Source organism: Sceloporus undulatus, chromosome 7 (genome assembly GCF_019175285.1).
Source record: "Sceloporus undulatus isolate JIND9_A2432 ecotype Alabama chromosome 7, SceUnd_v1.1, whole genome shotgun sequence".
Taxonomy (NCBI): Eukaryota; Metazoa; Chordata; class Lepidosauria; order Squamata; family Phrynosomatidae; genus Sceloporus; species Sceloporus undulatus.
Genome location: NC_056528.1, coordinates 47963322 through 47978294, shown reverse-complemented (window position 1 = coordinate 47978294; position 14973 = coordinate 47963322). Strand labels below are relative to the sequence as shown.

General features: G+C 46.3%; 1 protein-coding gene across 1 annotated transcript in view; it reads left to right on the top strand.

The window, feature by feature from the left end:
• Positions 1-8966: 8966 nt before the first annotated feature.
• Positions 8967-14973, top strand: part of GAB3 (GRB2 associated binding protein 3) — a 65076-nt gene continuing 59069 nt past the window's right edge. Inside the window, exon 1 of the mRNA XM_042479353.1 lies at positions 8967-9170. Within this exon, the coding sequence (XP_042335287.1) occupies positions 9084-9170 (87 nt within the window). The 5' untranslated portion in view covers positions 8967-9083. The remainder of the gene's footprint in view (positions 9171-14973) is intronic.

The following is a 14973-nucleotide window of genomic DNA, read 5'->3' as shown; positions in this document are numbered from 1 at the left end:
CCACAATCTCTTCCATTTTGAGCATGACTAAGAAGCCCATTGAGTAACACCAATTGCTGTACCCCTTTGAGAAATGGGACTACAGTGTGCCCGCGTCATATGTGGGTGAGGTTTACATGGCTTTCAGCATATGGTGAAATTCACACAAGGAGTAAGGGGCAGGGCGTCTCATAGGGAGTAATGGGGCATGTGCCCATGGTGCGTGCACACCGCCGCATCACCGCACCGCCATTTGCATGAGCCCCATTCATTCAAATGGGGCTCGAGCATGCGCAGAATTTGCTTTAAAGCAAGGGCGCACTGTACTTGGCATTCTGTCCTTGCTGCAAATAAGGGGTAGGATAGATCCTTCTAAGGCCAAATTCCCACTTACAAATAAACCGCTTTGCAATCTGAATTCATGGATCGGTTCGGCAGCAGAGCGTGGTTCACACTACATTTGCCCCGATCACATTTTCTAGCTGCAAAATAAAATCAAATAGTCCACTTGTGGTTCACATTGACGAATGAATTGATTCAGTTTAAACCGTTTCCTGCGGGAGTCTCTCAAAATAACCCACTTGTAGTTCACACTGGCAAATGAATTGGTTCAGTTTGGGTCTAGCGCATGGCCTCCCTCTCTGAACTGCTTCAGCGATTTGGTTCCATTGTGAACCAGGGTCATTTAAACGGCTTTAAACCAATTTGCGAACTGGTTTAAAACATAATGGGAATGAGGCTTAAAGTTCTTCCTAGGAGCAGCAGCTTTGCCTGTAACTTGAACAAAATGAAGGGGGCATTATACTTCCAAAATGGGTTGAGATGCCCATGCCCCTACCTTTTCTGAAACTGTGATGTTCCCCCAAATACCTGGTATTGCTACCTTATGGAAGACACTTCCTTAACTCCTTATGGAACTACTTTCATGTCCGGATCATTCTTTTCTGCCTTTCTAGCTTTTCCCCAACACTAAGTGCTAGCTTTCCATAAGGAGCATGCAGCTGGTGGCATGGAAACCCTTATCTTCAGATAGGATGGAAAATGGAAAGGCCCCAGTGCCAGGCACTGTGTGTTAACAGATGGTGTGAGTCAACAGCAAGCAAACAGAAAAACCCAGGGCTAAATCACCGACACCGAGAGGCTGAATGCAAATACTGTAAGACTTACTCCATCTTGAGCGCACAGATATTCTCACCTGGGGAAAGCAACCACCAACAACTCCCTTCAGCTTCTACTCAAAGCTGTGCAAGGAAAGAGGCACATCAGGGTTCAAGTAGGTTTAATGTCATCCTTTTGTGGCATATTATAGAATCATAGGAGTTTATCACACACAGGAAATCCGTGCAAAAACGGGATTTAAAAGCTGAAAAAAACCCGCAAAAGTGGGTTGATTTTCACACATGTTGTTGTTAAAGTGGTGTTAACCCGAACGGAGACAAAAGCCACCCCTTTTTACTTTCAAGATTTTCTGAAAGTCAAAAGGAGTGGCTTTTGTCTTCTTTCTGTCTACTTTCCGTTTGGGTTAACACCACTTTAACAATGCTGTTATGTGAAAATCAACCCGCTTTTGTGGGGATTTCCCCCCTGATTTAAACCCCATTTCTGCACGGGATTTCCCCCATGTGATAAGCTCCAAAGAGTTGGAAAAGATCCCGAGGGTCATGGCCCCATAGGTCACACCACAAGCACAAAGGCAGCACTGAGAGAAGGGGGGAAACGGTGGATCTACCAAAAACTGAGGAGGGATGTTAAACTCCCTTCTGCCATTAGTCTCTCCCCTCCAGAATAATGCGATTCAGATCCATGGTTCCCACTTGTTGAACATGCTTCGGAGCTGACTATTTTCAAAAGAACCCCCAAAGAACTAGTGCCAGGAAAAACCGGGGGTTTTTTGCATTTGCCTCACTTTATCACCAGAAACTGATCACAATAGGATCGGAACCACTTCCAAGTGGGAACGATGGTCATATAAACCGATCGGCGATTCGCTTTAAATCATAATGGGAATGCGCCCTATAAATGCAGGGGAAAGACACCATCGTTTTTGGCCTCGGGCAGCAAAATATCTTGGTCCTGAGATGGCTGTTTGAGGGAATGGTGTTGCTAGGATGAATCACTGGTGCTTTGTGATGAAGAGGTTCGAAATGCCACGAAGGAGAGGTCTGAAAAGACTCCTTCGGTGGCATGCAGAGGCAAAGTGGCAACCGAGACAGAAATAGTTCTAACTTTTTGCTTTGCATGAGTAGGAGTTACAAATGAATGGGGCTTTCAGGCCAGTCTGGGCTGACTCAGAGTCTGCTAACAGGGTGTTTCTGTTGTCTTGGTGGCCTTTCCCCATTTTTCCTTCCTATCTCTAGATAAGAGCCACTTTGCTGCAGAAGCATGTATGGGTCATTGTTGGCACACATCTCAACTGCCAGCGAAAAACCACCCAGAACTGGGAATGCAGCAGCAGTGAAAAGAATGAGTGCAGACAGGAAGGGAAGAAAATCCAGAGCTTAAAAGGGATCACTGGCTTCTTTTAAAAAAGTATTTTCCCTTGGAATCGACCAAAATCCCCCACTCCATCCTTTGCAAATGCCAGGAAAAGAGATATAGGGCATCCTTTGGGACCTTAGCTGCCTCATTCCAGAATAAGGATGGAAAGGGAATTTGAAAAGATTTGCAAAAAGGCATTTCTCAAGAAGGAAATTCCGAGAAGCAGCATCCAAGACAGGAGAGACTCTTTGACATTCAGGATTTACTTGGCACGGAAATGTCATTTTCTGTGCCAAAAGTAACATTTTGTAGGGGTGCTGGTGTTTATTTGTAGTATTGACAGCCGGTTTGTTGTAGTGGTTTAAACACTGGACTGGAGATCTGGGTTCGAATCCCCACTCAGCCATAGAAGCCCACTTGGTGGCCTTGGACAAGTCACACTCTCTCAGCCTCAGATGACAGCAAAGGCTTATTCAGAGTCGGAAACAATTTAAAGACACACAACAGCAGCAACAACAAGAAGTGGGTAATATTTCTTTTATTTAGATTTTTCCTCATTACAGATATTTCTCAACGTACAAATAGAAAGAGAGATGGATAGTGTTGAAACATAATGTCACAGATGTATTGTTGCTGTGTGCTTTCAAGTCATTTCTGACTTATGGTGACCTGATCACGGGGTTTTCTTGGCACGTTTCTCCAGAGGCTGAGAGAGTGTGACTTGACCAAGATCACTCAGTGGGTTTCCATGGCCGAGCCAGGATTCGAACTCTGGTCTCCCAGGGTCCTAGTCCAATGCTCAAACCACTACGCCATATTACCTCTCTATGCTAGCAATATATTTTTAAACACACACACACACACAACAATCCATTTACTGCCTGCTACTGGAACGTGGAAATGCTGCTCTTTTGGACAGTACCTCCCAGAATCCCCCAGCTGACATGATCAGCGGCCATGATGGTTGGAGGATTCTGGAAGTACCCTTTTCAAGTTGTGACCCATGATCCATCATCAGTGGCGATGCCCTAGCCTAGTTTATTTCTGTGTACTATCACTAGATGGCAGCATCATTATAAATGTCTGCATACAATGACAGAACCAGACCAAGAAGGTTTGAGTCATGGTCAGTTTCTTCCTTTGCTTTATTTCAGATTGAGGCATCAGAATCCTGGAAACAGACCCCCAATTAATGTGTTTTAATTGCACGAAATGCTACTTACTTAAAGCAAATAGCAGGTACAAGTGGAGCCAGCGTAGTGAGCACTGGATTCTGGAGAACAGGGTTCGAATTCTCCACTCAGCCATGGAAACCCACTGGGGAAGGCAAAGGCAGACCCACGCTGAACTTGCCAAGAAAACCCCATGATGGGTTCACCTTATGGTCGCCGTGAGTCAGAAACGACTTGAAGGCACACAACAACAACAATAACAACAACATGACCCAAAAGACTACCCCTGGATATATATCCCCTCTTATGCTGGACTATGGAAAGCCACTGGGTCCAGCAGGGACACCATAAGAGGTGATATACATCCAGGGTTAGTCTTTTTGGCCATGTTGCTGTGGTTGATTTGTGCCTTCAAGTTGCTTGGACAAGGCACACTCTCTCAGCCTCAGAGGAAGACAAAGGCAAACCCTCTCTGAACAAACCTTGCCAAGAAAACCCTGTGATAGGTCCACCTTAGGGTCACCATAAGTCAGGAATGACTTGAAGGCACACAACAACAACAGCAACAGCAACAACATGGTAACCTAGCTGATGCTCCTGTTAATATCCTCCTTTCTCCTCTTGCATATAGTTTCTGCAGTCCTGTATTTTGCTGATGTTGGATGGAAACTGAGGTCCCCAGCATTCCCAATTCGCCATGCTGGTTTCAAGCACAAGCCAGGCTAGCACTGCAGCCCCATTTCCCAAGACACTTGATTTTCTAAAGTCGGAAAGAAAAAAATAACATTAAAACACAAAGCACTTTGAGGTTGCAGAGACTGCCACACTCATAATGAGAGCAGCAGCGACGTGAGAGACCAAAAATAGAGGCATGAGAAATATGGAAACTGGACTGCTACGAAAAGAGTAGGCTAGAGGCTTAGGGCAGCTGGATTGGCTTGCTGCAGCTTCTCACACGCCTCTTTTCTTTTTCTTGCCTTCCACATTTCTGTCGCTTATGGTTATAATGCTCCCGACAGCAGTGGTCCAAGATATTTGTATGTCTAAAGCAAAACAGCAAATGGTGCTCTTCTATCTCAGATCAAGGACCCGAATCCAGCTACAGGCCAAGTCTACCTTATCCGAAATGCTTGGGACTAGAAGTATTTTGAATTTTGGAATTGTTGCATGTACATATCTTGCAGATGGGACCCAAGTCTAAACAAGAAATTCTTGTGTCTTTCTTATACACCTTATATAAACACTCCTATGATGCATCAACTGAAGAACAGTATCCAGATAAAGGGAAATAGTAATACAGTTCTATTCTTTGGTAAGACCGGCTTCAGGGACGTAGCTAGGATTTTAGGAAGGGGGGGGGTCCAGACTAAGTGCCACCATTATAATGGGGCTTGGGTATGGCGGCGCAGCAGCACACACCATTCATTTTTCTAATGGAAGGGGGGGGTCTGGACCACAAGAACACCCCCCCCGGCTACGTCCCTGCCGGCTTCATGCTTTGGTGAGGATTTGAACCTGGATCTCTCAAGGCACAGTCCAGCACTCTAACCATTACTCTGGATTCTGCAAATTAGTAGTGGATACTGGGCTACCAACTTAGTAGCTAGACCCACTGTGTCTAACAGAAGTGGATACTGGGCTACAAGAAGACATTTGCAGACTATTGGTATGAATTTGCAAAAGGGCCAAAACAGCAGATGAAGGTGGGACCTAACCCAAAAGTCGGCAGTGTTACATTTTGGAGACTATTACAACTCACAACCAGCATGATCACTGACCATGAGAGCTAGGGGATTCTGGGAGTTGTAACCCCAAACCTAACATTGCCAAGTTTAAAGAACTACTGATACTCTGTCTCAGTTCAGATCATCCAAAATGCACTGCAGAAATAACCCAGTCTGAGACTGCTTTAACTTCTGTGGTTCGATGCTAGGGAATCCTGGGAACTGTACTTTATTGTCGCACCAGAGTTTTCTGGGGGGGGGGAGGAGGCTAAATGTCTCACAAAACTACAATTCCCAGGATTCCCTAGTATTGAGACTGGGCTGTTAAAGCAGTCCCTAACTGGATTATTTCTGCAGTGTGTTTTGGCTTGGAGATTCTGGAAACTTTGGTTCAAAAAAGTAACTTTCCCAAGCCATCACCATTTTCATTTCTGTTGCTTGCTTCCCAAGGAGTCTCTGTGTCAAGACTATTGCTGAAGTCAGAACCAAATCACCACGAAAACATATATTTTAAAATGGTGCTGGGTTTCTGACCATAGCAAAGATTCGATTCGATTCTATATTTTAAAACTTGGACCAATTTGCCTTTTTGGGTTCTTTTGGTCCCTCCATCTGGTGGCACGACGTGAAACATGTCTGGCACCTTCTCTAATTGCATCCGTACGTCTCCTCCTCCAATCTGTTTTAAAACTGTTGTAAATTCTCTTTGCAATTTTGGGGACGCGACGCAGCCACAGTTTTAACTTTCTTCACTTTCTGCATTCTTCTCTGCCTTGACAGTCCTTGATCCCCCCACTCTCATTCTGACACATCCCTTCGTGCTTTCTCTTTAGTTACAACCGAAAGCCGAAGTAGACATTAAGGGAAATCTTTATGATTAACCCATTTTCCGCCCCCGCCGTTGGATTGCCTCCGAAAACACATGCCTTGGTAGTCAAGACTTGCAAATCAAGCCTGTGTTTATCTTCTTTTGCATAGTTAGCACAACAAAACACGCTAGATGCAAGATACGTAGGTGTGGGAAATCACGTGCCGTGACAAACAGATGCCTTTCGCCACTTGGGGACCACTGCTACAAAATAGAGGATAAATGTGTCTGAGCCCTTGGCTTTTATGCTCCACCAACAGCAAGGTCACGAGCATCTTCCAAGGCGCACACTTACTCAGTACAGAGGGAATACATCCTGGACCTTGAGCAAGTCACACTCTCTCAGCCTCAGGGGAAGGCCATGGCAAAACCCCTCTGAACCAACCTTGCCAAGAAAACCCCATGATAGGTTTGCCTTAGGGTCGCCATAAGTCAGAAACGACATACGCATCAGCAGCAGCATGACATGCATGCTCTCAAGTTAATTCCTAGAATGCTGCAAAGTGCGTGTGTGCAAGAAAGAAATAGGGAGGGATTCATCAAACTACCCACATTCTCTCTCTCTTTGCTTCTGGAAAACTATGCGGAGGCAGAGCGCATAGCAGAGAAGAGACAAAAGGGCCAGCCAAAAACAAAATTGCCCCCAGTTTTCCATTTCCTTACAAACTGGGTAAGCAGGAGAATATTTAATCTGGAGGAGGAGGCGATGGTAGTGGAGGGTGTCAGAGACAGCTGGAGCATGTATCGGGTGCTCTTCGTCTCCCAGCTCCTTCTCCCTCCTTCCTTCCCTCCCAAATATAGCACAGCCTTGTTTTTCTTGCTGCATGAATATGGCAGAGGATCATGAGGATGTCGCCGGAGAAGGGTGGCACATGGCTGCGACACAAAAGGGACAAGAGGGTTTCCCCCCAGCGCATGCCTTCAGGATTTCAGAAAGCAAAAAGAAGGCAGGCCGAGAGGCCAATTTTATCTTACATCCCCAAATGCCCCAGATTAGATGGAGAACAAGAGTGGCTAGAAGTCCAGTTTTGCTTTTTTCAGGAGAAAAGGTGCTTTCTTCACGTTAAAGAACACAAGGAGAGACTTATTTACTTTTGAATGGGAGGGATCAGAAATTCTGCAGCCATGGATTTGAACCATCCACAGTTTGGTATCTGCTGAGGTTTGATTCCAAAACCCTCCATTTAGACCCAATTCCATGGATGCTCCAGTCCCATTAAATACAATGGCAAAATAAAATGGGGCCCTTTATATAAAATGGCACAACTGAGGTTGGCTTTTGGGAATGTATATACATTTTAAAACATTTTCTACCCGTGGATAGTTGAATCCGTGGATAAGGAATCTGTGGATACGGAGGGTCGATTTTATTGCATGAGTTGCAATTGTCTGGCTCAAGTTTCTAAATGCTTCTCTTCACAGTTGTGTTGTTGTTGTTGGGTGCCTTCTTTTCTGACCTATCATGGGGTTTTCTTGGCATGGTTTGTTCATTGCCTTCCCCTGAGGCTGAGAGAGTGTGACTTTGCCTAAGGTCACCCAATGGGTTTAATGGTCAAACTGGGAATCAAACCCTGGTCTCCGAAGTTGGAGGAGGTCAAAAGAGTCCAGGATCCATCCCTGGGTTTTCCCATCAATACCTGAATAGCAGATGGACATGATCTTTCGTCCTCATCTTTCCGACTCCAGTGGGATGTATTGTATTTCCAGCTCCACCTAAATTTGCATCCATGTCTAATGTTAGCTTATGCAAATCGTATGCAAACGGGCATCTTTTTTCCTTCTTCTTCTCTCTCAACAGACAAGCCTTCCACCTGGGTCACACAACCTGACCCTTTTCGGCATCATATTTCCTTCTGACTTCCCTGGTTCGAGTCTCCAAACCTGCTATTCCGCATATTCCGCACCTGATACCCACCCAAAAACTTATTCCACTGTGAATATATTCTGCAATGCCCCTTGTTTCAAAGGGCTTCCCCAAAGTCCAGCTGAAAGGAAAAAGAACCATCATCAGAGCAAGGGCTTGACAATGCCCATCGTCCCCAGTTAACAACAATCTCTGGACAGTGGACTGCGTATAGCTTCACTGCAGAATTACAGCCACTTCATAGGGATGAAAGTATCATAGCTCCAATTTATGGGAACTTGGGATTTGTAGTCCGGTGCTGGGTCTCTCCGCTTCAAAAGCTCTAGCCCTGCCTTAGGGCAGTCTCCCAGAAACTATAGATCCCGGGACTCCACAAGAGGGAGCCATGGCAATTGCTTTTGGATGTTTGGTGGTTGGGGAGCAATGGTCAGGAGGCTAGAATGGAGGACATGTCCGGGAGAAGCAGGGCAGGATGGACAGGAGGCTGGAGAGGAAAGCATATGTCCGGGAAAAGGAGGACAGGAGGCTGGAGAGGAGGTTGCAATGGAGAGGGAGGACATGACCGGGGAAAGGAGGGCAGGGGCTGGAGAGAAGGCTTAAATGGAGGAGAGGAGGATGGAGGGGAGGCTGAATTGGAGGAGGAGGAGGTGTCCGGGAAAAGGAGGACAGGAGGCTAGAGGCTGAAATGGAGAACGGGGGGCTGGAGGGGAGGTTGCTGTAGAGGCGTGTCCGGGAAAAGGAGGACAGCGAGGAGAGGAGGCTGAGAAGGAGGAGGAGGAGGTGTCCGGGAAAAGGAGGACGCCGGGTGCCTGGCGGGGGGTGCCTCCCTGGCGTGGGTCATGTGCCTGGAGGGAGGGAGGGCGGGACCCTCTTGACGTCTCCGTGTGCGTTGTTGTGTGTGTGCCTTGTGTGTCGTGTGTGTGTTGGGGCTGCTTCCTCCGGAGCTGCTCCTCGCCTGGCTTTCCAGGGTGGGATCCGGGGCAGCAGCAGAGGAGAGGATGAGCGGGGCTGCAGCCTCGGGGGCGCCGGCGGTGTGCTCCGGGTGGCTGATCAAGTCCCCTCCGGAGAAGAAGCTCAAGAGAGACGTGAGTAGTAGGAGCCCCAGCCTCCCTGCCTCGCCTCCCGCCAGCCTCAGATCGCAGGCAGCAGAGCAAAGGCAGCAAGACGCGGGTCTCCCGCACGTGGGAATGGATGGATGCGCCAAGACCCCTTTCGGGCTGGTTTGCTTTATGCTTCACCCCAGATCTTTTTCTCTGGAGGACAAGGTCCCAAGAGATGGAGGACATCGCCCCCCCCCAAAAAAAAACACCTGGAGGGCATGGCCACAAGAAAAGCTGAAAAGGCAGGCTGCTTGGTCCTGCTCAAAATGGAGGACCTCGTTGGGCTCCTAGAAAAGAGGAGCAGGAGGAGAGGGAGGGCCTGTCCGGGAAAAGGAGGACGCCCGGTCATCATGCTTTATCATACGTTTGGGGGCAGTGATGCAGTCCTAAAGGGGATGATGGGAGGGGATTGATGATGATGATGTTGTTGGTGGAGGTGATGAGGATGATAGTCATGATGATGATGATGATGATGGGGATGATGATAGTGGTGGTGATGATGAGGGAGATGACGATGGTAGGGATGATGATGATGATGATGATGATGATAGAGACGATGGTAGGGATAATGATCTTGATGGAGGTGATGATGATGGTGGTCATGATAATGATGATGGGGAGTAGGAGGATGGGGATGATGATGGAGGTGATGATGATGGACATAGAGATGATAATGAGGGGGATGATGGAGATGGGAGTGATGATGGTGTTGATGATGGGGAAGATGATGGTGATGATGATGGTGGTTTTAGAGGCTCCCTTCCTGGCTGCTTTCTTAAGTGCCTCTTTTCTCTTTCTCTTCCTTTGGTGCCTTTAAGGACTGCAAAATGCCAGCCTGGTTTGGGCTGCATGACTTTGCAAAGAACTTCTTCCTTGGAGGGGAGCGGAGAGGGGGAAAGCCACAACCACAACAACACACACAGCCCCAGCAGAAACCCCAACCCGCCCTTGCAATGGATTGTGTGTGTGTGTGTGAGGAAGGGAGGGAGGGTGCCAACCTTGGCCATGGTTGCTCTTTGCTCTCTGCGCCATGAAAGGGGTGGCAGACCACTATCAGACTGGCATGGCTACATATTTTGGGACCCTGGGATTTGTAGTTTGGAAACACTGGGACCCACAGTTTCATAGCATACTTGGGATTCTTTGTGCCGGAGCATGATAAAGATTTGATTCTATACTTGGGATCCTGGGATCTGTAGTTTGGTGACCCTGGGATTTTGGTAGTTCTGCAACCCTGGCATCTTCCATAACAGACTTGGGATTTGTAGTTTCACAGCATTCTCTGCAAGAGGGGATCATACTAGAAAATACAACAGCCGGCTCAGGACCAGGATATTTTGCTGCCCGAGGCCAAGAATGACAGTGTCTTCCTCTTGCATTCATAGCCTCTGTCATTTCATAGATGAAAACCACAATATAGAGAAGTCCAGGCTCTCCTTGCCAAACTACAGATCCCAGGATTGTGTAGGTTGTTGGAGCTTCGGCAGATGAAGTGGTCTGAAAGTGTTATAACTCTTCTGTCTGGATGCGCTGCTTGGCGTCTTGGATCAGATTTGCTGTGAGTGACCGATGCTTTTGGTGTCCTAGGAGGATGAAGCCACTGCCTCAGCTGGCAAGTCCAGGCCGGTAGCCAGGCCTCAAAAGGTCAAAACTGATCTAGAACTCAGAACCAGGTGTTGGGTCTTGTGTTTTTCCAGCTGTAAGTAACCGGCTGTTTTGCAGCACACACAAACAGAGCAAAACTCCTTTTGTGCGTCTCTGTGTTTGTGTGTTGTGTGTGCAAAAGGAAAACAAACACACATCCATTGTAAGGTCATTTGAGCTTTTGCAACAAAGCCGGGCCATCGTTGGGATAGAACTGTCCAGATTTTCCACGTCCTCTTTTTCCAGGACATGTCCTCCTTTTCCAGGGCATGTCCTACATTCTAAGCCTCCCTGTCCAGGAGGAATTCCCGAAGGTCCTCCATTCTGCGTGGGACTAAGAAGCAGGAGTTTACGTTTCTATGAGTGTTCTTCCCTTGTCCTCCATTTCTCCCTCAATGGTCCTCCATTTTCTTGATGCACTAGAGCTTTCTAAGTACCTGTCCCAGGATTCCACTGGATGCAGCCATAGCCACTCAAAGTCATGCATATCCTTAAAATATGAAGATATTGTGTGGGTGGTGGACAGTGACCTTTCTTTGGCCGAATGGAAACTTGTGCAATCCTTCCAAGTCCAGTTTCCCTGAGCTTTTGCTTTCCTCTCCTACCCAGCCGGCCTTTCCTCCTCCTGAACTATAACTCACCATCCTCTTTTCCTGGTCTGTCCAGTTGAGATTCATTTGCAAGATGGACATGATCTTGCACCGGTGACTTTGGGTGCACCTGTTGTTGCTGTTGGGTTCCTTCAAGTCACTTACTGTGACCCTAAAGCAAACCTATCATGGATTTCTTGGCATGTTTCGTCCAGAGGAGGTTTGCTTTTGCTGTCCTCTGAGGCTGAGAGAGTGTGACTTGCCCAAGTCACCTTTTCATGACTGAGCCGGAATTCGAACACAGAGTCATAATCTGACACTCAAACCACTATGCCATGCAGGCTAACTGGGTGCATCTACACTGTAGGGATAATGCGGTTTGATTTCACTTGAACTGCGATGGCGACACCCTCCAGAATCCTGGGATTTGTAGTTTGGTGATGCACCAGCCCTCCTGGGCAGAGAAGGCTCAAGGCCTTGCAGAACGACAGATCCCAGGAGACTGTAGGATGAAGCGTAAAAGGACGTAAAAGTGGTGCCAAACTGCATTATGTCTGCAGTGCAGATGCACCCCTCGAGGTCTTGAGTCCGTAGGGGATCCAGTGACTCCAGAGTGCAACTGGGACTTTGCATGATCCCGTTGTTGTGTTATTGTCGCTGCTGTTTGAATCCCTGCTCAGCCATGGAAACCCACTGGGTGACCTTGGGCAAGTCACACTCTCTCAGCCTTAAGAGGAAGGCCATAGCAAATCTCTTTTGATTAAACCCCGCCAAGAAAACCCTAGGAGAGGGTGGCCCTGAGTCTGACAGCTAGCCTGCTGTCGTGGTTTGAATGTTGGACTATGTATCTAGAGAGCGAAGGGTTCGAATCCCTGCTCAACCATGAAAACCCTCTTGTTGTACTCGGGAAAGTCACTCTCTCTCAGCCTAAGAGGAAGTCAATGACAAACCTCTGAATGAATCTCACCAGGAAAGCCATATGAGAGCATGTGCGCAGCCAACTCAAAGTTACATAATAATAGTTGTGGAATGTGAAAGAGACCCAAGGGAGAACTTTGGAACAATAGGCCCCATGCTTCCTAGGGGAATTCTGGGAACTGTAGTCCAAAGAGTCTCTTTGTTCGTTTCAACTCCTGCTTCCAGATGGACAACTTCTGCTCCTGATCAGAATTCCTATTGTGGGTAAGGTGGAAGATGGAAGTGCAGAGGGAAAAATACCCAAATGATGGGCGGAGGAGGCCAAAGTTGCAAATGGATGACAATGTCATCTGGGTGTAAGACAGGTAAAATTCCATGAATGAGTCAAGGCTCTTGCAAAATGAAAAGATATCACCCCATATATCTCTGCATATCTTGCAGTGTGTTTGTTTGCAGCCTGACATCACTTCCCTTTTTTTCTTTTCCCACTTCCCTTCTTTTTTCCTCTGGATTGCTCTTCCTCTCCCTTCAAAAGCCATTGAGTTGAAGTCCTCATTTCTCCTTCTCCAACCTGGAAAATGAAAGCAAAAGCATGGTGGGTTCATATCTGAGGCCTTCGCAGCGAAACAGTGCCCTGGGAGCAACGTTTTGGTGCGTTGCGGCAAAAGTCTTGCAACAAGTTTCGTGCATCATGTTTATCTGGAAAGAATAGATTAGTTTATCCAGGATCCTATCCTTTGTGACTCTGATAAGGATGAAAGCGTGGCATTATTATTATTATTATTATTATTATTATTAATTTTTATCCTTGACTTCATGTCATTTTGGTGCAAGAATGCCTGTGTTACCACCCAACTACTGTTTGTCAATTACCACCGTTGAAGGTAATGGATCTTTTTGCCTTTTAGTTTCAGCTGATCCGATAGATTACCAAAATAATAATAATAATAATAATAATAATAATAATAATAATAATAATAATATCCTCATTTTCTTCCCCTGCAACAAATAGGTATATAATAGTTTCCCCAATATGACAATGTTCCTAGTTGCATTGGACTCGGTCTGCATTCTCCAAAAGCTCCTGCTTCGTCTCTGCGTGGCTTTTTCTGCCTAAGAATCCCTGCTTTGTCTCTCGTCTTTGGATGCCTGTTTCTTTCCTTGCTTTGCTTCGCGAACATGTTCTCCACCCCCAAAAAACTTTAAATAACCATTGCAGCCTGTCTCTGGGGAGCTGCGTATAAATAGCAATCTGTAGAGACTTTGGATTTCATTTCATCCATGGTGGGCCTATTCTGGGGTACGAAAGGCACAAACAGGTATTGCATCACTCTGGAGAGACAGAGATAGATGCATACATATATATGTGTGTGTATAAATAATATATAGCCATTCTATAGAGGAAAACAGTTCTTCTCAGTTGTGAAATGACTCAAACAACACAAAGCAAGTCAATCCCATTGCCTTCAATGGGCCTTACTCTAGGAAAGCATGTTCAGAATCCATGCATCCTAAGAAAGCAGTGGGGACAAGCCTTTACTCAGTTGTGGAACCAAGGAGAAGTTACTTTTATGGACTACAACTCCCAGAATTCTCATAGCTCAGTGGTTGAGCCAGAATCTGGACAAGTTCCTGGTTTGGACTATAGCAGATTCCCGCATGACTTGGAAAAGTTGCATTGTAAGACTACAATTCCCAGATTCCCCTAGAGCTTAGGTAGAACACCAGCTTTATGTGCCAAAAGTCCCAGATTTGATCCCAGGAGTGTTTAGTTAAAGAGGATCAGGGTTGAGATGCTGCAAGATGGTCCAAACAGACTGAGCAGGATTCGAACTCAAGTCTCTCTCGCTCTCTCTCTCTTTTAGCAATGCCCAGCACAATAGATATATATACTGACTGCATGGTAAGAAACCAATTGACTATAGTCAGCACCTTTGGGCTGAATCCAATAATTAATACAATACTAATTAGAATAGAAATAAATAACAAATAATGAGAAGTAACCAAGTGCATTGCAAAAAGCTATAACCATCATGGATAGGTCCACCACATGTATCACCAGCTAATGGTTGCCAATGGCAGTGAAACGCTGAATTTCCATTCTGGGTTTTGGTCCAAAGGCCTTAAGAGTATGCATGAACCAAAATGCATTGGCTCTTCTTTGTATGTTTGTTTCTAACGAATGAAACAACCCACTTTAAAGCATCTTGAGATGACCAGTCTCTACTGTGGATTCTTTGGGATTCTCCCCAGTTTCTGCTTCTTTTAAGAAGATAGTACCCTATCTTGCCACCTATGCGGACTATTTGCTGTAATCAATACATTGATCGATTGGTCTTACCACCAAAGAGTGTGGAAATACACAATACTGGCCTCCTAGGAAGGATAACAAGTGGGTTGGCATGAGGAGTAACCACGAGATCCATTTGGCATGCTTCTCTGCTGGCCCTGGGCAGACTGGTTATCTGAATACCTATCTGCTGCACTATTATACCGTCCGTACTGGTTACACAGGATATTTTTCTGCCCTCTCATATTTCACACAGATTAATATTAGGACACATGTAGCCAAGCAACATCAGAGTGTGGTCAAAATGAGAAAGGTTATTTATGGGGGAGAGCAAACAATGTAGGAG